This window comes from Ricinus communis, chromosome 6, assembly GCF_019578655.1.
Source record: "Ricinus communis isolate WT05 ecotype wild-type chromosome 6, ASM1957865v1, whole genome shotgun sequence".
In the NCBI taxonomy this organism is placed as follows: Eukaryota; Viridiplantae; Streptophyta; class Magnoliopsida; order Malpighiales; family Euphorbiaceae; genus Ricinus; species Ricinus communis.
In genome coordinates, this window is record NC_063261.1 from 24,352,103 (window position 1) to 24,374,890 (window position 22,788).

Sequence of the window (22,788 nt, forward strand, 5' to 3'; positions counted from 1 at the left end):
GTAATTGATAAAGTAATTATATGATCTTATATTACTATTCAAGTTCAATTATAATAATTGTTAATTTTAATTATGCAGGGCTTGATTGAAGCTGTCAAAGTAGAGCTACCACTTGCAGATCACAGATAGTGTGCAATGCATATCTACTCAATTTGGCAAAACAGATGGAGGGAATCTGAACTAAAACAATAGTTTTGGAGATATACAAAAAGCTCATACCAACAAAACTTCAATAACTAGTTCAATGAGCTTGATAGAAAGACATTTAGAGTAGTTGAGCATCTTCTCACTTATCCACCTGATACATGGTGCAGGTCCTTCTTCTCTTTTAGTGCTAAGTGTGATAGTTATGAGAATAATATGTGTGAGTCTTTCAATAGCCATTTAGTTAATGCTAGAAAAAAAAACATGTTTTTGCATTATTGGAATGGATTAGGGTTATGCTATGAATATGATTCATATCAAATGGACGATGTTATGAAGTAGTTTTCAAATGTTAGTCCTAGCTGACTAGAAAGATTTAATAAGAATATGGAAAGGGCAAGTAGATGTAATAGGGAGTGGAATGGGCATATTAGTTATGAGATTTCAGAGGACTTAGATAGACACACTATTAATTTAGAAAAAAAAGACTTGCGCATTATGGGATTTAACTGGAATCCCATACCCTCATGGAATTTGTGCTATATATCATGCCAAAAAGAAATTAGAATCATAGATAGACCCATAGTATACCAAAGCAAAGTATCTTGCAGCATATGCCTATTACATGTAACCTGTGAAAGGTAGAAATATGTGGCCAAAGACCAACAATCCCCTATTACTATTACCTAAAGTACTTAAAGCTCCTGGTAGACCTAAAAATTGCAGAAGAAAGGATCTAAATGTGCCCAAAAAGAGTGGCAAACTAGGAAAGCAATGTGCTGTCATAACTTGTAGCTACTGCCATCAATCAAGACATAACAGAAAAGGTTGTATATGGAAAGGCAAAACTATAAGTCATATTCTAAATTTTACTTATCCACATTTATTTCTATTTTGATTATATATATTAAAGGTTTTTAAAAAAATTATGTATTGCAACCATCTAAGATTAATCACCTTGTGGCACCACCATCCAATACTACTCCAAGTGTGTGGAGAATGATAATAAATGCCACCAAGTATATTTTTTTAAAATTTATTCAGTCAAAGCTAATACTAAGGACTGGATTTATGTTATGTAGTAAAAGGCAATACACATGAGAGAGCCAGATGCCATTGCTGAGAAAAACCGATGCAAGTCAAATTCTATAACTCGCAAGGGAAAAGAAAAATTACTTGAATTATCAAAGAGCAAAAGAAAGATGACTTATACCAAGTCCGTCTCTAAAAGATATAAAAAAAATAAACAGTTGGCATTGACATTTCTTTTGATAAAGTTACAAGAGAGATCACCTGGAATTTAAGTATAGATTTATCATGTGTTTCTTCATCATTTTTTTTTCTTTTTGTTCATATTTTGGTTAACCTGTGCATCAATTTGGTGAAACAACCTGGCTTTTTCAGTTAGAGTTATGTTTTTACAAAAAATCTTATACCAACAGCCTAAAAGAGGATCATTACACCATATCAGCATATGATGTTGTCAAATACCAAGGCAACCCAACTTATGGGGGGTTCCAAGCCCTAGTATTCCAATAGGCAGGCAAACCTAGCATCTCCACTATGCACTTGCAAGCTTAAGCAGAAATGGAAAGAGGAAAAATAACTACACAAACACATTTCACTCATTCTATCCCATCAAATACACTTCAACCAAATTTCATTCACTATCAAACACCTTCGAATTCATCTCAAAGCCATTTCAACTAGCAGTTATGTCATCTCAGGCTTTATATACTCCAAACATATCTGCATCTTCATCAATTGGAGGAGGTCAAACACAACACTCTTAATAATCAATAGTTTCTCAATGCCCTCCATTACACCGAGTATTTCCACCTACACAAATCAAACTAAATTGTTGCCAAAAGGGAAAAAGAAACTGCCACCGCAAAAGAAGCCTATCTGAAATATATGATGATCTTACACAACAACTTTTTTTGCATTATGCTTTGCTAGGAAACAGATTAGTTTAATTTGGAGAATTACATAACTTGTGAACTAATTTTTGAACATGCTTGTACTAGATTAATGTAATCTATGCTTCAATTTTGTTTTGGTAACTCGAAGTTGTAAATCTGAAAGGAATACTGTTATGGGGCTTATACCATAACTGAATTCTAGATATATTTTTCGTATAGCTATAGGTCTCTTTTGAATTTTCTTTTGATGTAATGAAAGAATTCACTAAATGGAAGTTATAAAATTCTTGTGTTAATTGTGCATTATTGATTTCGAATCTTTTTAATTTCTTAACTCTTGCAATAAAAAGAAAACAACAACCACTGTATTTATTGCATATTCCTTATCACAAATTACACATGCCCAACTAATCTATAATGTGATAACTCAACTTTTAAATATTGAGATTACAATTGACACAATCAATATCCATGTCAATATCAAAATTTTCAGAGCACAACACATCATAAACTTATACACTAATTCAGCTACATTAACAGCTTCAATCTTTCTTCTTAAACTCATGCATTCCATCTGCATTTCATAAAATTCAGAATGCAATCTTCTATCACAATAAACACACTTCTTCATTTTCTACCTTCATGGTATAATTTTCACATACAATTCATTGATTACGTGCATTAGTTGCAGAGGGAATCGATTATCATGCCACTCAAAAAACTGACATCCACCTTGTTGCTGCTCCACTCTCTTCTCGTTTGTCTTCTTCTGTAACCATTCACATCAACAACTTCAAACAAATAAAACTATAAGACCAAGAAAACACAAACTAAAACCCACAATTACCTAGAACCTGATAGTATCTACAGGAGTAAAACCTCCTTCCTCGATTGTTATCAGTCCAAGCAACCTATTTGGAACTTTTAGATTGCAATCACACAAACGAGGTCGATCTTCATGCACAAAATCAGGCAGCTATCAATTATTGGACGAGAAGTACTGTGATAATGGCGTAATGAACTTTCAGATCATGAGGATGATGTCGACATTATTATAGTTTAGTTGCAAAAAAAAAACAACTTTAGGGTTCTTATTTATTTTAGGCTTTTATTCAGACATTAGCATTATAGATATAAATACTTTAATAAATAATAAACTAATAAACAAATCACTTAATTACAAAAAATTATTATTTTAATGTGTTTCAATACATATAATAAATGTATTTTTTAAGCTCGGTTTAAGGGTCAAATGGGTTTAATTGGTTCGAAAAAGGTTTCTTTTGGACCTATTTGATGGAAAAAATAAAATTCAACCTATTTATCCTGCAGTTACAAGTCAATGGGCTAAAATGACCCTTTGTCCCATTTCAGTAAATAAACAAATATATATAGTTGAAATATAAAAACTTTCTTATTATATATGTTATTGATATATAAGAATTGTAATTCTAACATCTATCACTAATTTTATTACATAGATAGTGTGAAAATATTTAATTTTATAATTATTATATAACTAATTTATTATTCAATAATAATATATTAACTATTAAGTTAATATTTTAATTATACTATGATTTTAAATTCTAAAAATACTATATTGATTATATATTTAATACTAATTATATAAAATTTATAGATGATCAATAAGTATTTTAACATAATTTTATATTTGTTGTATTAAAGAATCTTAAAATCTTAGAAATTCTATTAAGGAAGACAATAAACTAGTCATTTATTTTTGTATTATTTTAATTATAAAATCGAGTTTATAGATAAAATTTAATAGAATTTTTAATATTTAATAATATTTATAATAATTTAAACAATATTACTAAATTATATATTTTTAAATTTTTTCTTGTTTTCTAATATTTTTAAGATTTTACTAATATAATAAAATAAAGACCATTAAAAAGTATTTATTAATTAATTTTAGCATTTTATAACTTAATAACATAAATATAATAATAATTATTATTTTTTGGGATTAGATTGTTATATAATTAAAATATAAAATTAATAATTTAATTTAAAATATTATTTTTTAAATTAGAATCATTGTCTAATTAGAAAATTAATTTATTAGTTAATTATTAAAATATAATTAATATATTAATTCTTAGATTTAGATTTATTATATAACTAAGAATGTAACTTATTAATGAATATACTAATAGAAAAAACCATAGAAATATACATAAATTTAAATTTTATGTATAAAAAATAAGTATATATATCAAAATAAAAGTTATATGTATCAAAATTTAATATATATAGATAGGTAGATTGCTACTCTTTACTACAATATGATAAATAGCTTTAATTTAAAAGTTGTATTAGAATTTTCTACTAATTTATTTTATATTATTATTTTTAATCAAAATAATAACAGTAAACCTGCTACATTTAAATAAACGATTAGTATTATAATAATTCTTGATATATATTATTTATAATAAGATGTAGAGATATTGAAAATGTGTGATTTTTATGTTTATTATATTAATAAATATTACGATATAATTAATTATCAGCTAATATATTATTTGTTACCTAAATAATAATTTTTAGTTCTAAAAAAGTATATAAATTTATAAATATTTAATATATTAATTAATAAAATTAACAATAGAATCTTGACTTATACTATCTATATTATAAACTATATTATCTATTAAATTATTATTACATATAATTAATTGAATTTTTTTAGAAATATCTTAAAATCAATAAAAAAATATCATTTTTATTGTATAAATTTTTTTCTTTTTAAAATACTATTTTTATAACTTTTTTTAAAAAAAAATATAGTGCAGTTGATACAAGAAAAAAGCCAAAGAGGAACCAAAAGAAAACCAAAATTATATTTAAAAAAGTTAAAAAGTCATTTTTTTTGATATTTTTATACAGTAAAAAGAAAATTTACATTGTATTTTAATAAAAAATAGATATTTTTATTATTTTTCCTATTTAATTTAGCTTTAGTCAAATTTCAACATGCAATTTTTTTAAAAAAATTTAGTTAAGATTTTACTGATTAAATATTTTTAATTAAAATAATAATAATAAAATTCACCTAAAAACTTAAATTGAAGAAATTTTAATTTCAATCCCTTGCCAAAAGTGTTTCGCATTCGCATTCTCTAAACACACTAAAATTGAGATTTAAGTCCTAATAAAACTTAAATTCAAGAAACCCAATTTCAATATATTGCCACAAGTTTTCCCAGCTCCACTTCTCTTTAATTCTTCTTTAACCACAAGATTCCATAGAAAAGATATAAATTATATCTTTGGTTTACAAGTATATATCTAATTCGAAGTTTTGCAAAAAAATTATATCCAAAATAAATTCACAAATAACTTATTTTTTTAACTTTTTCTTTTTGAAAAAGAAAAAAAAATTTAAGTAGCTTACTAGTCGTTTAATCGTATATTATATTACCGTTATTATTATTTTAATTATAAAATTAAGTTGATAGATACAATTTAATAAATTTTTAATATTTAATATTAAAATTTTAAAAATAATAGCAAGCTAACTATTTTTAAATATCTTTAATTTTTTAAAAAATTAAATTTTATTAATGAATTTTATTAGTACAATAATATAAAATTATTTTAGAATTATTTATTAATTATTTTTAATATTATATAAATTAATATATCAATAGAAGTAATATTGTTATATCTTAGGATTAATTCTTTTATTATATAATAAAAAAATTAATTTATTATTTAATTTAATATTAAAAATATAATCTAAAATGTTATCTACTAAAATTACAGTTATTATACTATTTTTTTAGAATAGAATTAGTATCGTTATCCTGATTAAAATAATATTTATTAATTAATGTAATATTAAAATATAATTAATATATTATTTTTTAGATTCAATGTTTAATTAGGAATATAACTTGTAAATCAATAATTTAATAAAAAAATTATAAATTTATAAATAAATTCGAATTCTATGTGTTAAAAGTAAGTACACATGTCAAAATAAAAAATTCTATGTGTAAAAAATTAAGCATACATATCAAAAAAATTTAAAATATAATATTAAAAATATAATCTAAAATGTATCTTCTAGAATTATAATTATTATGCTATTTCTTAGAATAGAATTAAAATTATTATCTGATAAGAAAACTATTTATTAGTTAATTTATTATTAAAATATAATTAATTTTATTTTTTATGATTAGAGTCGGTATTTAATTTAGAAATATATCTTATGAATCAGTAAATTAATAGAAAAAATTATAAAAATACATATAAACTTAAATTCTGTATGTTAAAAATAAATACACATATTAAAATAAAAATTTTATATGTCAAAATTAAATATATATGTCAAAAATTTAGATTAATATATATATATATATATATATATATTAGTTTCGGTTTAACTAAAATCTTCTTATTCCAAATCTTAAGCAAAAACAAACCGAGACGTTTAAAATAATCAAAAGGAACTATTGGATTCGGTTTGGTTTTCTGGTATGGTTCGTTCTTGATTACCCAACAAACAGTCGTCTAATCCCATTATGACCCAAACCGATTTTCTTCAGCAATTTGACACATCACACATTCACATATCGAGGAGCAAAGCAATAGCCAATAAGGATGAATAGTTTTCCCCTTCTATTGAACGGTAAGTGAGCCCAAACCAAACCAAACCAAACCAAACCAAAACCCACACGTCTCTTTCACCATCTCTCTCTCTGTTTCCAATCGGACATACATAAAATCCTTGCACAAATTCTCTTTTTTTATCTTCGGCTAACCGCATGGCAGCGCCAAAGCCGCAACGAACGACGTCGCTAGGAGACCACTCCACCGACTCCTATAAGATGGAAGGCAGTGGTGGCTGGGACGACACTCTCGATTGGTTCAAGCTCGAGGTTTCCTTTTTTCCCCCCAATTGTTCTAATTTCTCTTCGTTTATATGTAATTAGTTTAATTCTGCCTTACTTATTATTATAGGAGCAGCATCCAGTGTCTAGGTCAGTTTCACATCATGCAAATTACAAGTGTTTGCTCGAGTCTGAGCGTGTCATGGTTGAGGTATAGCTTTTGTTTATCTTATTATTGCTCTCGAAATTTGGTTTGTGGGATTGCTGTTTGGTACTAATAAGAGTTGGTTGTGTATTATGGATGCCATACATTATATTTTTGTATTTGTAATGATGATAATTATCAAGTTGTGTAAAACTGTGGTTCTATAGGGTATTATTTACATTTAACAAACTGAATTTTTAGGCTTAAAAAGATATGTCTATTAGATGTAGTTTATAATTCGTATTGCCAGATATTTGGTTTGATTACAGCTGCACTCTTTTTTTTTAAAGAAAAAGAACTATTTTGATTCTGCAGTGCTGATAATTCTTGAATTATAACTGCACGTCTTTGGTATTGTTATAAGCTTTTACAATGCAATATAAACATACATCATGCATGTGAAACTGATTTTTGTAAGTTGTGGCTATGTATGTATGTTTATATATTTATTTGTCATTATCTACCTGTAAAAAACTTAGAAACTCAGAAAGAGAGACAGAGGGTTAGAAACTTGAGCTCAGGGGCTTGAAAATCACAAAGCTTGAGCTAAGTTATTATCGTTATTATTGCACTGCAACTACCATTTTGGTCTAACCTGACCCTGCGGCTCAGTGCTTTCTAGTCAAGTCCTATTCTTTTCAGACAGTAATCAGGCAAGTCGGTTAGGTAGCCCCTCTATATTGAACTCCTTAGATATTATATTACTAATTTCGGTTAAGATACCAAGGGGCATTGTAGATGTCTTTCTTGCTTCTGTTTAAAGGCATAGAAATTTTTAAGGTGCACTTATCTGCTTTTTGCTGATAGCTTATTTTGTTTTTTCTTGCAAGTAATTTTTCAGAACTTGTTTTTTTAATTTAGTTTTTCCGGACTTTCTTTTAGGGTCGCGGTATTGTTCTTATTAATACTGATGAGGCAGGTACCTTGCTGGTGACTAATTTTCGTCTTATTTTTATGGTGAGTGCTTTACCTCTTTTATTTTCCCTCCTTATTTTTCCTTGGTTCTTAACATCAATCCTGACAATGTTCTTTGTGTTCCTTTTAATTAAAAGCTTGGGTTGGCAGTGGTGAATGGTATTCTCTTTGTTTGCATCACATTTTGTGTTGAATTTTTGTATTTCTACTGCATTCTACTTTAATGTTAAAACAGTTAAATTGATTTACTTTTTTCTGGTTAAACATAACTTTCATTACTCTTCCTAAGATTGTTGGGGCTAGAATTTTGTAGACAGCTCATCCAACAATATTTTGGGAAGCACTTATAAATTGTAAGGTAATGTTCTTTGAGGACAAGTGATTAGGAGGATTGGACGGGAATGGATGACATGCTTTGGTTGAGGCAAGTCTGATGTATTTTGTATTATTAATAAGTTTCAGGAAAAGGTTGCCTTGCTTAATTTGTGAGTCCCAAAAGAGAAAAGGGCAGCATATGCCCATGTAGTGTACAAGGAATTTTGATTGGAGAAGATGGCTGTGGTGATGTATTTTTAGATGTGACTATTCTCATGAATGGTTTTCTTATTGGTTTCTCTCTAATTATTGGAGGCATATGATGTGAGTTTTTTTTTTTTTGGTTATTTTTGTCTATCCTCACTATGGAAGACTTAGAGACACATTGAGCAAGCTGGTGAAAGGATTAATGGTTACTAGTATGCTTCGTGAAGTAGCATCTCATATCTTTTTTTGTAGTGACAATTCTATGATATCTTATGATGATAAGAAATATTGAACGCATAGCATAAATGTTTTAAATCTGAAGCAATGCGGGTTTCAAGATGAGTATGGAGAAAAGCCTTTTTTATTTTTTGAGTGAGGGCAGTGAAATCCAAATCTAATTGCAGCTCTATGTGTTGTAGAAAATTCAACGAACTGTTTTGGCTTCTTATTGGGAGTTAAATGTAAAGATGGGGGCTTTTGAGCTCTTATTGTTAAAAGCTTTCAGCTAAGGCTTACTTGTGGAAGTATTTTAGATTTTTAGTGTAGACTTGGAGTTCCTATCAAATAGTTCAGGCTTGGGTAACTTTTGCAGCTGGGGAGTTGCTCAAGCTTGGGTGACTTTGGTAGCTAGGGAGGTGTGCCTTATAAGCTATTTTTAAAATTCTTTTCCTCTTTTCTCAAATGCTTTGAGACTCTTGCTTGGTTTTTTTTTGTTCTTTATTTGCATCTCATTTGTTCCATTCAATTAGAGGGCATATGGCAGAGCTTCTTGATTATTTTTGGTGAAATGATTTACTCCTATATGTGAAGAAGTTTAGAAGTAAAAATCTTGCAAAAGCTGTTCTTCTGAAATGGCTATGGAGTTTTTTATATTTTAGAAAAGGAGAATATTTGAGGGGGCTATAATTAATCTAAATATGGAGTGAAACGTTATGGTTGATCTAGGGATGAATATGCTCACTTAACAGAGCACATGCATAAAATAATAAATTTGACATAAATGTTTTTTAATCTAAAATAAAATACGTGCACAAACATAAACTTAACTTATATAAATGTTTCTGAATCCAAATTAAAACTAAAAGGAACATTTTTTTTGGAAAAGAACTTGTAGATTGCATTTTCTTTTCATTTCTTGAAGTGGTTAGGTATGAATGAGCTTATGGTATGATGCATCTTATTTTTATTATCATCAATGGCTAATTTTCAATCAGAAGTCAAACAAAAATTTGGGTCTAGCACTACACCTCACTGACTCCTATGGCGTGTGCCTAGCCCGCCTCACAGGCTTCGAGGCGCAGAGGGTTGAGCCTTGTGTGCCTTGAGCTTGAGGCGCGCCTCTTTAACAACTGTACTGTGTGGTAGCTTTGAAATTGAATAGTTTCTATCCATGGATGGCGCCATATCTGCTGCTAGTATTAAATAATTTCTTTCAACAATAGAAGCCAAAAAGTTTGTTGTTATTGGACTATAAATGATGTTGCATACATGCAATGTGCACAAGACACAAAATGTGTGTGTTTGTGATATTATAATTACTAATGCTTTTGTTTTCTTTTTAAGAGTGAGGGGACTGAAAATGTCATTGCTCTTGGTACAATCCCATTGGCAGCAATTGAGAAGTTCAGCAAAATGGTATTCTTTTTCTCTCTTACTTTGTTATTTTAATATGCTGCTGGTTGGCTGGTAGATTTGCATTTTTATACTTCTATTTGAAGTTCTTGTTTTCTTCTCTCTCTATAACCAAGAGATAAATAACTGAATTAGTGGGTGCGCTCATTTTGACACCTTCTCCCTTTCAGTTGTATATATCTCAGTCTAAACAAAAACAGAAACCCTTGTATCTGATGACATTCTCAATCTAAGAACTCTTTTCTCCATACGATGTACTTGATTGTGATGCCTCTTGTTAGGAAAATCATTATGTCTATTTTGGTTGGTCCATAAAAAGTTACTTACTTTGCTCATAAAAAATAATTTAATCTTACTTTATGACAGAGTCATTGAACCAATCTTCATATTTGAATGTGCTGTGCTTTGCTTTGAAGTGTTTCCAGCTCTAAAGTAAACTTGGGTGAGTGATGAAATGATCTCTTTGAAGGGGAAGGAATTTGATGAGTTCTTAGGGTGCACCGTTGGATCTAATTTTTTACTTTCTTGGGTTTTCCTCTAGGGACAGTTTACTGAGAAGAATCTTTGGATCCTCGTTATTGTCAAGTTTAAGAGAAAGTTAGCTTGAAAAAAAGGCTATCTTGCCTTTAAGGGTTGGCTCACATATAAAATGCACCCTCTCCTTATTTCACATTACAAACAGTTAAGAGGAAATTATTTTCTTTAGGAACTTTAAGGAGGAATCCAAATATGTATCTTCTAGTGAATTAGGGTCAATCAAGCAGTCTATTGATATCTTAAGTTGAGTGTAACGTCCTTTTCTTTATTATTTTATTGTTGTTATGATCAGGATTATTATTATATTGTAAATGGTCTTTTGATGATTTATAATTTTAAATGCCATGGAACATGGTCATTAACACGAAATAAAGCATGGAGTATGATGGTTTGGTCTTCTTTTTTTTGAGTTACAAATGAGGGGAGGAGAATTCAAACTTGAGACCTTGCTCAAGTTGAGATATGCACCTACTATCAAGTCAAACCTGTGGGTACAATGGTTTGATCTTTATATTAGGGATTTTATAGTAAGTGTTTCAAAATGAACTAAGCAAGGTTTGGATTAGTTTGTATTCCTTTATGTCCTTGTTGGCTAAAGATAAGGATGCTTCAAGGAATTTATCTGGTAAGAGAAGGTTGGCTTGGGTGTCATAACCTTTGTATTTGAATAGAAGGCTCTATAATGGGAATTAGGAATTTTCTCGAGAGTGTTCTCTTTTCTTTTTTCTTTTAGAAAGTAGTTTTTACTTGTTTTACAGAACTGAAAAAAACAGACTTACACTATAAGATATTCTTTACCTATTGTGTGCAAGAACGTCCTCGATGCTAAAAAAAAAAGAATTATATCGTGATGATTAAGTGCTAATGTTGGTGTCTTTTGTGCATGAATCATAAATCATCTAGCCATTTACAAAGAAGATAGTCATGTTTTAAAAGAAATATCATGGAACAGAATTCCTTAGTTCATGCTTCATATCATGACAGCCTCTTTGCAAAAATGCAAGGGGAAGGCTGTGTACTATTGCGCCCATCCTCCCCCAACCTTTGCAATAGCTGAGGAGCACTTTGTACACCGGGTGAGCCTTTTATGCTTGAAACCAAAAAATGTGAACTTCTTTGTGATTCTTAATTTTATTTCTCTCTTTCTTGTTGTCTGTTAGAGGTTACAGTATATCCTACTGGCCTTTCTTAGTTAGACTTATAATCTTTCTTATGATTGATTCATAATATGACTCTTCTCAGAGTTTTCCAATTTAGTTCTGATGTATAGTGCTTTTCATAGTGGCCTGCAAAAAAAATGAAGTGCTATGTTTTATTCATAGGTCCATAAGAATTTGTATGATCACATTACACTATACTTTCAATGCTGAGTTAATTCTCTCTTTTTACTTGTTATGTTAGATTGACATTTGAAAGTAACTACTATAAGACTGGTTTTTCCCATCTATGAATTACGCTGTGGGATATTTCACTTGCACATATATTTATTGCCTTAAGGAATGTGTGTAGGTTGTAAAGAATCAATCTGCTCCTCGTCAATCTGATAAGAGTCCGCAGCGACTTCTCCAGGTCATCGGTATGATTTTAGCAGTCTCATTGGCAAAAAGATGAATATTTTGTTGATTTAGTTGTTAATTTGCTGTTTGTATACAGTTTGGAATGGACTTGGAGTTTTGGTTTTGAATTTAGAGTTTGAAATCAAAATTTGAGGTCCTCAGTGTATCAAATAATATCCCATTTCTCTTTATTTTATAGTTTTTGTGATTCAGCATCTGGACTTGCATATTGCGTCCATGTACTGTTGGTTGCCTGGTGAATGGTGATTCAGCATATGATGATTCACTAATTCTCTAGGAGGTAGGCAAGCTCATGAGTTTTGTTGGGTAGTTAAAGTGCCTGATTACTTATTTTCTTAAAAAAATTAAAAGGTATCTTAAGCAGTGCCACATCAACATTCTGGCGAGGCTAATGAATTGACCATAATTGGACAAATTGAACCAAATTGAAATAAATTAATGATTATTGATAAATTATGAATAAGTTGAAGTTTTGTGACCTTAACTAATATTAGGGCCAAGTTTAGTGACCATTGGTGCAATTTACGCCGGACCAAATTTTACTGATACTGAAATGTAGAGTTGTGAGTTTATTCAGTCCTCAAAATATGAAAAAGCTGCTGATTAATTGCTCTTTCTGAAAGAGAGTATTTTTTATTCAACTGCTATACAAAATCAAATCAGAAATAATAATAACTTTGTAAAGAAACAAACTACAAAACTTATAGACTGGACTACTTTGAAGTTTGAAGGGCGTGGTTTGGTGCCTTGGCTTACTAACATTTATAGATTCACTATATGTTATTTTAAACTTGAACTCGATTTTTGTAAATTGGTTTGGCTGATTGCTGGCTATTTTGATGATATCATAGGTCCTCTTTTCCAATACCAATAAAATTTATGGCTTCATATTTTTGCAGGCAAAGATATGAGAATTATTGTCTTTGGTTTCCGCCCAAAAACAAGACAGGTGGGCTTTAACTTTCAAGGCTTGCTATCTTGGCACTTCTATCTTCTCCAACATCGGTGCTTCCAGTGTTTATGTTGCTATTATAGAAAATTCGTTGTTCTAGTAGTATATCTGTTTGGTACACGGGAATACAAAATCACACTTGAGGATTTTGGCATGGGCTTGGTGTGGGTGTGGCTTATGTTGGATAGAATTGGCATAACATGTTAAAATCATTGAAGTTAAGATTTTAAAGTTATTGCAGAAAATATGTGGGTTATATGGAAAGGGGTTTGGAACAGTCAACATTCAAGTTTTAAGGGAAAAGACAAGGCTGTGTAGTGGCTGAAACTTTATACTGAGTTCGAGAGAGAGAGAGAGATTTTATTAGGCAGCATCTCTTTAAATGAAAAAACTATTCTCATAATCTATTATGATACTCCAAGAATTACATGCATCAACTGGGTTGTTTCACAAAAGAAATATTTTATAGGAAAACATTTTCTGCAAATTCTGGTCTCCGGTTTGCCCTAGAAATTACTTAATGGAAACTGGTTAAAGGGAAAACTAAGTCAATTTTTATGGAAATTCGACAAATTATCATAGGAAGAAGGCCTGCACTTCAAAAAATTGAGCAACTGATTTAATTCTATGTTATTTATTTGTGAGCCATTGGACTTATATTTGATTCTTTTCTCTTTTAACTTTCTTTTTCTCCTTATCCTTTTTTCTTTTTCCCTATGAATAATAAATATAGTATCATAAAGATGGAGTAGAATGCAAGATTTTCAAATCAGCATATCTATTTGTTCAGATCAGTGCTAGGGCCATCCCTTTTGCCATAAACAGTTTCTTTTTGACTTTTAACTGTACAGAGACGTGTTATATTTGATGCATTGCTGAGGTGTACGAAGCCGTCAAGACTCTGGGATCTCTATGCTTTTACTTGTGGACCTTCAAAATTCAGTAGCGTTAACCCAAAAGTGCGACTGCTCAATGAGTATTTTCGTCTTCTCGGAAAAGGCTCCCTTACTGCATCAATGGATCTGATTGAACATGGGTCTTATACACTGTCTAATGAGTTGTGGAGAATCAGTACTATAAATTGCAACTATACAATGTGTCAGAGTTATCCATTTGCATTGCTTGTTCCAAAATCCATTAGGTAAGACATTGAATCCTTACTGCACAGAAAGAAGTGGGAAATAAGGAAAAAAGATACAAGAGAACACACTATATCTTTTCCTAAGAGTTTTGAGTCCTAGGCTATTTTCAAGCCTCAATTGTATGACTAATAATTTTGTCAAATAAATGGCAGTGATGAGGAAGTGCTCCAGGCATCCAGTTTCCGTGCCAAGTGTCGGTTACCTGTGGTTACTTGGTGTCATCCTGGTATGAAGTATTCTTAATCTTTGTTACTTTTCCCCTTCTTATTTCTAAACTTAGTTCTTGGTTTACGTGGTATTATAGGAACTGGAGCAGTCCTTGCACGGTCATCCCAACCCTTAGTGGGTCTTATGATGAATATGAGGAGGTAAGTTGAGGTGCACATATAGCATGGCACTGGATTATGAGATGCACAATCTAAGATGATTTATAGTATGCAAATGCATCTTGGGATATTCTATGGTTTGGCATAGCTATTTATTGTTTATTCCCTGTTTTATATGTTTTTTTTTCTTTTTCTTTTCTGTAATATATGTTGGTCTAATACCCGTTTCACATTATATGTATGTCTACAGCAACACAGATGAGAAGCTTGTTGCTGCACTTTGCTCTCAACCTGGTGGTGGAAGGGGGCGAAGGTAGGGATTGTCATCCTATTTCATAAGGCTTTTGTTAAATAGCTGTCATTTTATTTAATATTTTTAGTTTGTATCTTTCATTTATTTCTGTTTCTTCTATGGATCATATTTGTGCATGATGCATTAGTTCTTGCATGATTATACGTTCAATTTTCTGCTATGTTTCACTATCTTTCCAGCCTTTATTATGTATATAATTCCGATGCATAAATATAACCTAAAACATGAAATTTTTGGTTTTTGTTCTTTCTCTAAAAGCAAGCTAAGAAATTACTAATCCCTCTTTTGATAACCCTCCTTCATTATGCCCCTTATGGCTTATTATTGTAACCCTGTATTTTTTGGTTGAGATTTTCCATTTGCTTTTCTGATAAGAAGCACTAACAATTTTTATGACATATATTGCTGTGATTTTTATTAATCATACTTCAAGAAGATAGTATCTCTCTCTCTATCTATCTATCTATGCATTTATCCATCCATCCATCCATATATTTATCTTCCCTTACTTTCTTTTCAGGAAGTTATATATTGCAGATGCAAGACCCAGAAAAAATGCTTTAGCAAATGTAGCCACTGGAGGTGGCTCAGAGTCATCTTCTAATTATTTCCAGTCTGAGGTATGTAGAAGGTTTGCGGTTTGCAGCTATGTATCTCTTGGTTGTGATCCTTGATGCTGTGTAGTTCACGAGTGTCATGTGCTTCTTAATTTTCTGCCATCAGGTAGTTTTCTTTGGGATAGACAACATTCATGCAATGAGAGAGAGTCTTTCTCGGCTTAGAGACTACTTAGATACTCATGGCACGACTTCATCAGATGGAATGTCATCATTCTTGGTTAGTCTTGGTATTCCATTAAAGACTCTTGATCGTAAACCTCTAAATTGATTTGTTTTGCATTAGGATTTTATTATTGCTTAGATGTAACCTACTGTGGTTTTATTTCGGAGCAGTTTTATAATGGTCCTTAAATCTTGTAAATATATGTGCATTGTCTTTGGATTGGAATATAGCTATTTTCCTCTTTTTAAAATAGAGTAACCCCTACCAAAGAGGGCTGTCAATTAAGGATTTGGGTAAAAGCAGGAGGTCTGGGGTTCGCTTCCATGGCTATAAACAAATTGGGCTTTTATGTTGTGTATTTGGATTGTAGATTTCAGTTGTTGTCATAATATAACTCGTGCCTAATATTGATTTTGAATTTTCTAGCAATTTCTTTTTTTGTGCTTGCCTCTCTAAGGCACACTGGGGCATGTCTGTATCTTGTGCCTTAGCTTGCATTCAGTCACTGGTTACTATGCTCAGAAGTGCTTTAGTCGGGACTCTTCATGCTAATGCATTACTTCACAATGTTTATTTTTGGACTAGTTGACTGATGGCTGTAATCTCAAGGCCCATGTATAATTGCAATATATACAGGTTTAGAAATCTTAGGATCAATAAGGTTTCACAGGCATCACACTGAACTTCAGTAGTAATGCTTTATTTGTAAATTTATAATGGATGCTGATAGCTATGGGTGCCATTTTGGATGACAGAGACATGGTAATTGGACCTGGGGAGGGGGCAACCTCAGCAGTATGTCTGCTTCTGTATCAACCCTTGGTGACACTGGTTGGTTGATACATGTTCAAAGTGTCTTGGCTGGTTCAGCTTGGATTGCTGCACGTGTTGCTTTGGAATCAGCATCGGTGCTTGTACATTGCAGGTTTGAATATGCCACAGCAATTAATGTAGAAGTGTGGAATGTGCTAATGCTGCATGCTTTGCTTTTCTTTTTGAGGCTAGAAGACCAAAAGAATATAAAATCCAAAAAATGCACGCTCTATCATTTTTCGCACAGAGTAGATAGTGGTTATTTTGGATATTTGACCTATTTTGTATTAATTCCAGTTCTATGTCATTTTGCCAATAATCTAGTCTAGATTCTTGGTTAGCTACTCAATCATTTCCCTCATGCGTAGTTTCACAATTCTTCTCTGGTATAAGCTCTACAAATGAATGCAGTAGTAAATCTAAAATAATTGCTGAAGTTTGTTTATCCTGAAAGTATTCTTTTTTCTTTTTCTTTGAGAATGTTGTTTACCGGGGATACTTTGAGCTGCTTTTGCAGTGCAGTGTACCTTCACCAATGAGCATAGTTACCTTCATGGTTGTCTTGTTAAATGTAAAGAAATGTTGCTTTCTTTTTTCGCAAGGTTCACTTCACAAAATTCTTATTGATGCTTTTGTTGATGTTGTAGATCCCGCTGGATCCCTCTCATGGAATCATGTAATGCCTGTAATATGCTTAGCAACCATATTAGTTAATGGTTTTAGCCTTCTCATTACCTTTAAGCCCTCAAAATGATAAACTCTTTGGATGTATACATCGTAGCTGTTGTTGGCTATCACAAAAGCTATCTGTTATTGGCTATTATAGCATAATCCTAAGTGGTCAAATATTTTCATAGCCATCTTCATACTAAAAATATAGTTTCTTGTTTATAAAATAAGTTGTTTTATCAATTTCTGCCAGGAAGATATTTTCCAACCACCTCATTCTTTCCCTTTGCTCAGTTTCCTTTGTTAACTTCGAAAAATTGAAATTGTATTTTGCTACTTGTTGAAGAGAATGGAGCATGGGGGTTTTGTTTTTCTGGCTTCCTCTGTTCCAAGAATTTCTGAAAATAAAACACTTCTTTTTTGTTATTTCACGTTACAAATCTATATTGGGTCTTGTTTCAAAAATTTTTATATGATCAAGTGGTGCAATACAGATTACAAGAAAAATCTCGGTCACAATGCCTTTGTGCTAGGTTCTTATGGGATATGTGAGGTTGAAAAGGTCATTTGCCCGACCTCTTTTACCTACATATATATTGTTCTGTTGATAAAATGTATAGTTAGGCATGAAGGTGTTCTTTTTCTCGTGCTTCTATTTTGTATCTTTGAATGTTATCTAGGAGCTGATTCATTCATCTATCATTCTATTATGTAGTGATGGGTGGGATAGAACTACTCAACTGGTTTCACTCGCTAATTTGTTGCTTGACCCATACTATCGAACATTTGCTGGGTTTCAGGTACTTTGCCTCACTTCATGGGACTTCATAAGTAGATACCATGTCCTTGCATACATATCCTTATATTGCAGCTCTTAGGAACAGAAGATTTCTAATGTTACTGGCATTGATTGCCCTCGTCACTTCAGTGGCTGGTCATACTTGTCTGTATGTAAATTTTACATTAGGGATTTTGTGTCGGTGCAGGCACTTATTGAAAAGGATTGGCTAGCATTTGGACATCCATTTGCAGATCGATTGGGAATTCCAACTGTATCCGGAAGTGGCAGCATGCCTTCTGAATTATCTCGGCAGTCTTCTGTTGGGAGTTTTTCATCATCACCTGTGCGGCAATCATCAGGAGCATTCACATCTCAAACTCCTAGTTCTTCTCATGCGCAGAACAACTATTCCCCCATATTTTTGCAGGTGTATTCATTGTGTCCTTCCACATGGTGCATGTTCAATGTTTGTCTTCCCACTGGCTGTCATGAGTTATTGTTGCTAGTAAGCTGCAAAAGCAGCTTCAGATCCAACAGCACCTGGGCCTAAGAAGGTCTCATCATGTTTCTGCACTAGTGTTGCATAGGTTTAGAAACTTTTATTCACCAAACAGCGCAAATCATAGAAAGGAAATTTCAATTTTCATAGCTTTGGGCACCATGCAATTTTGCATTCTCTTCCTTTCTAGAGAAACTGAAGTGAAGATATTCATTTTTCTTGAAATAGGGAGAGAGAACCGCAGGTTCATAGACATGTTCACATGTTAACATAAAACGATAGGATGGGACTTTCTCTTGGGGCCTATGAAGATTAGCTAATGCTTGCAGATTCTCTTTCAAAATGATAGGTTGCTCACTGGAACTATGCCTCTGTCCAATCATGTGTGCACATTCTTTGGTGCAAAAGAGTAGATTCATTACATTCATAACCAGACACAATGTTTCTGATTCATTAGATTTGGATGGTCTAAATATTTTAATAAATAATATAATATATATCTTTTGAGGAGTTAGATAATTATTAAGGTTCTGTTTGGTAAGTTATGGCTGATCGTCGATAGTTGTTGTCTATAGCTAGTGCTGAATGATTTTGGGTGTTTGTTTGTATACCATATTTAATATAATAAGTTACCTTTAGGGACATAATTTGATTTGTAAATTCATAGTAATATATATGCCTATTTTAAATTTTCATAAAGAGAGATGTACCTTAAAAACAAAGTTTATTATTTGTTATTTTTGTTTTTATAAATGTTAATTTTCCTAAAAAGTGGATGCTTAAGAGCTTCATAGTCATCTATTTTTTATTACAAGCTACTTTGCAATTCTCATATTATTGTGGACCGCTAGATTTCATAATAAGTAAATTTGAGGATCTGTTATCCTTGATGGTGTTTTGCAAGTTTCTATGATTTAACCAACTATTTCATCATTTGAATGCATTCTACAGTGGGTTGATTGTGTCTCACAGTTAATGCGAATGTATCCTTTTGCTTTTGAGTTCTCCTCGGTATGTATTTTTCTCTTATAAATATTTTTTTAAATGTTTTTGAATGTGTTCTTCTTTCCTGTCTTGGATTTGTCACCTGACTTGTGTATTATATGGTGATTTAGGCTTTTCTGGTGGATTTGTTGGACTGTGTACTTTCATGTCGTTTTGGAAACTTCTTCTGCAACAGGTGATTTCCACCATTCTGTTCTCCCTCTCACCAACACCTACTTCCCATCCTCTCTCCCTTCTCCTCTTCTTAAATCTCTCATTTCACATTCGATCTTGTTTATATGGCATTGCCTTGAGAGTCTGTGCTTTCTGGAATGCATTTGTTTGATCTTTCTACTCCGTTCATGTTAGGCTGCTAAAATTTAGAATCATCAAGACTAGATTGGATGCTTAACAATTGATATCAAGGGAGCCTTCTTTCTGCAATTGAAATTAAGTTCTTAACCTTGGGTCTCATCATAATTGTGCTTGTATAACTGGAACATAATTTATATCTTTTTCTATATATTTATATATAGGAAAAATTACAAATTTAGTATTTTAACTTTTTGACTTTGTATTTTAGTATCTAAACTATTTTTCGTTCAATCAAGTGTCTGAACCGGCTAACTTGTGTATAATATGAAGTCTTGCAGATTTAACAGGTTAAAGTGAAAATTTAACTCATTGTACATGAAATGACTTAATTATACTTACTGCTCATTATTACATCTTTTTTCCTCTTCTCTCCTTTTTTCTATATTTTTTTATCTTCTTTCTATCTTTTATTAAATGTTCTTTTTTAAGCACTAAAAGACTTTCGTTTTCTATTTTGTTATTTTTCTATTCATATTCTTATATAAAAAAATTTTATTTTTTTATTCCTAAAACTTATTATCTTTAGAAAAAACCTTAATCCCTCTCTCTCTCTATCTCTCTCTTCTCGCATATTGTTTTAAGATGAATGAATATGTTTCATTTTCATTTTTTTCTTGAGGTGAATACAAGAAAATAAAAGGAATGAAAAAAGTGTTTGATTTTTTCAGTTTCTTTTTTTGGATGAATGAGAAAATTAAATTATTTTCTTTTTCTAATTTCTTGAGAAACAAACAGAAATTTCTTAAAAAATAATGCTGAAAAATGAATAGCAAAAGAAAAAATAAAGAGAATGTGGAATTATTTATTAGGCTGTTTAAGGCAATTTACTGTTCAAAATAATCCACATAAGCACTGTAACCTATAAAACTGGTTAGATATACCATATTGAACATTTTTAGCCGGCTCAAACAGTTAATTGAACAAAAAAATATTTTAGCCATTGAAATAGTGAAACTAAAAAGTTAAGATTCAGAATTTGTAATTTTTCACATATTTATATGTAAGCGAAGAGATATTCATTTGTATAATGGCCCATTTCATTAGGCAGTAAGGGAGCATCTAGTACTTGTGTCAACTGTGTTAACTCCAACTTTGGCGAAAGCATTAATAAATACTTTTTTTCTGAGCTTTTGATCTCTTTCAGTGAAAAGGAGAGACAGCAAGTTGGTGTTTCTGAAGATTGTGGATGCTTGTGGGCTTATTTAGTTGATTTGCGTTCTTCAGGGGAAAGGTCTCATGCACACTATAACCTTTTCTATGATGCACAAAAACATGATGGTCCATTGTTGCCTCCAGCTGCAGCTTTAGCCCCAACTCTATGGCCACAATTCCATCTCCGATGGGCTTGTCCCTCAGAAGCCCAATCTGGAGAGGTTGAAGCTCAATTTAGGAACATGTCTACGAAGTTTTTTGAATTACAGAAGGTAATAAATCTTCATATGCTTTCTAGCTACAAGCCTATCCTGCATTTATCTATTGAACTATGAATGAATTGGGATTTTGCAGTATTTGATTATACTGGACTGTGCTAGGGAATACTTCTTGAGACTTTTGAATTAGCAGCCATGAATATTATAAATGCTGCAGAGACATAGTTTTTGCTGAAACATATGATCAGACATGCTTCTTCTTTCATTTTTTGCCTCCTCTTTTTAAGCATTGAAAACTTGTTTCAACCAAATTACAGTATCAGGTTTTTCTTTTTATTTTTTTGCTTTTTCCTCGTTATGACATGCTTTTTTAGTTATTCACTTATTTAGTCATTGGGTTTGCAAACTGCAAACAGGCTAAAGAAGTGGCTGAAAAGAAGGCTAGAGAAGCCACTATTGCCATGGAATCATTATCTGCAGAATTACGGAATGAGAAGCAACTCAGTGGCTCTGCAAGGGCCTTGGCCAAGAGGGCCAGCAAGGAAACTGCAGCCATAAGGAGAGCCATCCAGTCATTGGGATGCAAGGTTCACTTTGCAAGCAGTGGTGATACTACTGTAGATGTTGAAACCAGCTCGATAGGCACTCCACAAAACCTTCTGCATTCTTCTTCAAAAAGAGAATTTGATGGTACTCTGCAGCAGGATGAGAAAGATCTCTCTGTTTCAGTTACAGTAGTGGCAGATGATGCTGTTTCCAACAACCCCATTGGTCGAGTATGTGAAACTTTATGTCCACTACGCACAAGAGATGGAGGCTGCCGATGGCCTGAAGCAGGTTGTGCTCAACTGAGTAGTCAGTTTGTTGGGCTAAAAGCAAACTACGATGCTTTTGATCGGCTTTCAATATATGATAGTTATTTTGAGACAGAATGAAGATTCCTTTGGACTTGCTTGCCTCTTTCTAGTTTGGACGAGGCATCGATTTTTGTCATTAATCGGCTGAGGATCACCTTGAAGAGGTAAATATTTAGATTATATTGCTTTTTTGGAAGAAGTTAAAAACTTCTTTCAGGTCGGAGGGGAGGTCAGGGATAGGAACAGCACATTAAGATCTGACCCTAATATTTTATACGGCCGCAGAACTCTCCATGTAGGGACTATAGAGTTAGCTGTAAAGCATATTAGATTTATTCATTCCTGGTAGCTGGGAGAGAACCCCGGAGTGATATAATAGAAGGCCTGATTCTGCATTCTGGCGGTCAGGTTTTTCATCCTGTTGGATGAGGATAAGATTACTGCCATTCATATTTTTGTCTATTAAGGCTAGATCTTGTACAGGTGCCAAATTCTTTGGGTAGTTTACATTCTTCATGTATACCCAGAATCAAATAAATGTACAATGTCACTTTTATAAGAAATTCCCTTTTCATGTTCAACTTGCGCCATTGATCCGAGTC

General features: G+C 31.8%; 1 protein-coding gene across 7 annotated transcripts; it reads left to right on the forward strand.

Annotated features, from left to right (window-relative positions):
- The first annotated feature begins 6,739 nt into the window (after window positions 1-6,739).
- LOC8263587 (phosphatidylinositol-3-phosphatase myotubularin-1) lies at window positions 6,740-22,767 on the forward strand. 7 transcript variants are annotated; one of them, XM_015728220.3, is made up of 20 exons: window positions 6,740-6,982; window positions 7,065-7,145; window positions 8,022-8,096; window positions 10,140-10,211; window positions 11,750-11,821; window positions 12,255-12,321; window positions 13,222-13,271; window positions 14,126-14,415; window positions 14,569-14,642; window positions 14,721-14,784; window positions 14,993-15,055; window positions 15,576-15,675; window positions 15,779-15,892; window positions 16,594-16,763; window positions 18,036-18,120; window positions 18,307-18,528; window positions 19,552-19,611; window positions 19,716-19,780; window positions 21,104-21,383; window positions 21,746-22,767. In XM_015728220.3, the coding sequence occupies exons 1-20, from the start codon at window positions 6,869-6,871 to the stop codon at window positions 22,262-22,264; spliced, it is 2,637 nt and encodes an 878-aa protein (XP_015583706.1). In that variant the 5' UTR covers window positions 6,740-6,868; the 3' UTR covers window positions 22,265-22,767. The 7 variants fall into 7 exon arrangements, with proteins under 7 accessions (XP_015583706.1, XP_048232170.1, XP_048232172.1 ...); XM_048376213.1 differs by having other exon boundaries at window positions 7,071-7,145; XM_048376215.1 differs by lacking the exon at window positions 7,065-7,145.
- Window positions 22,768-22,788: the final 21 nt, after the last annotated feature.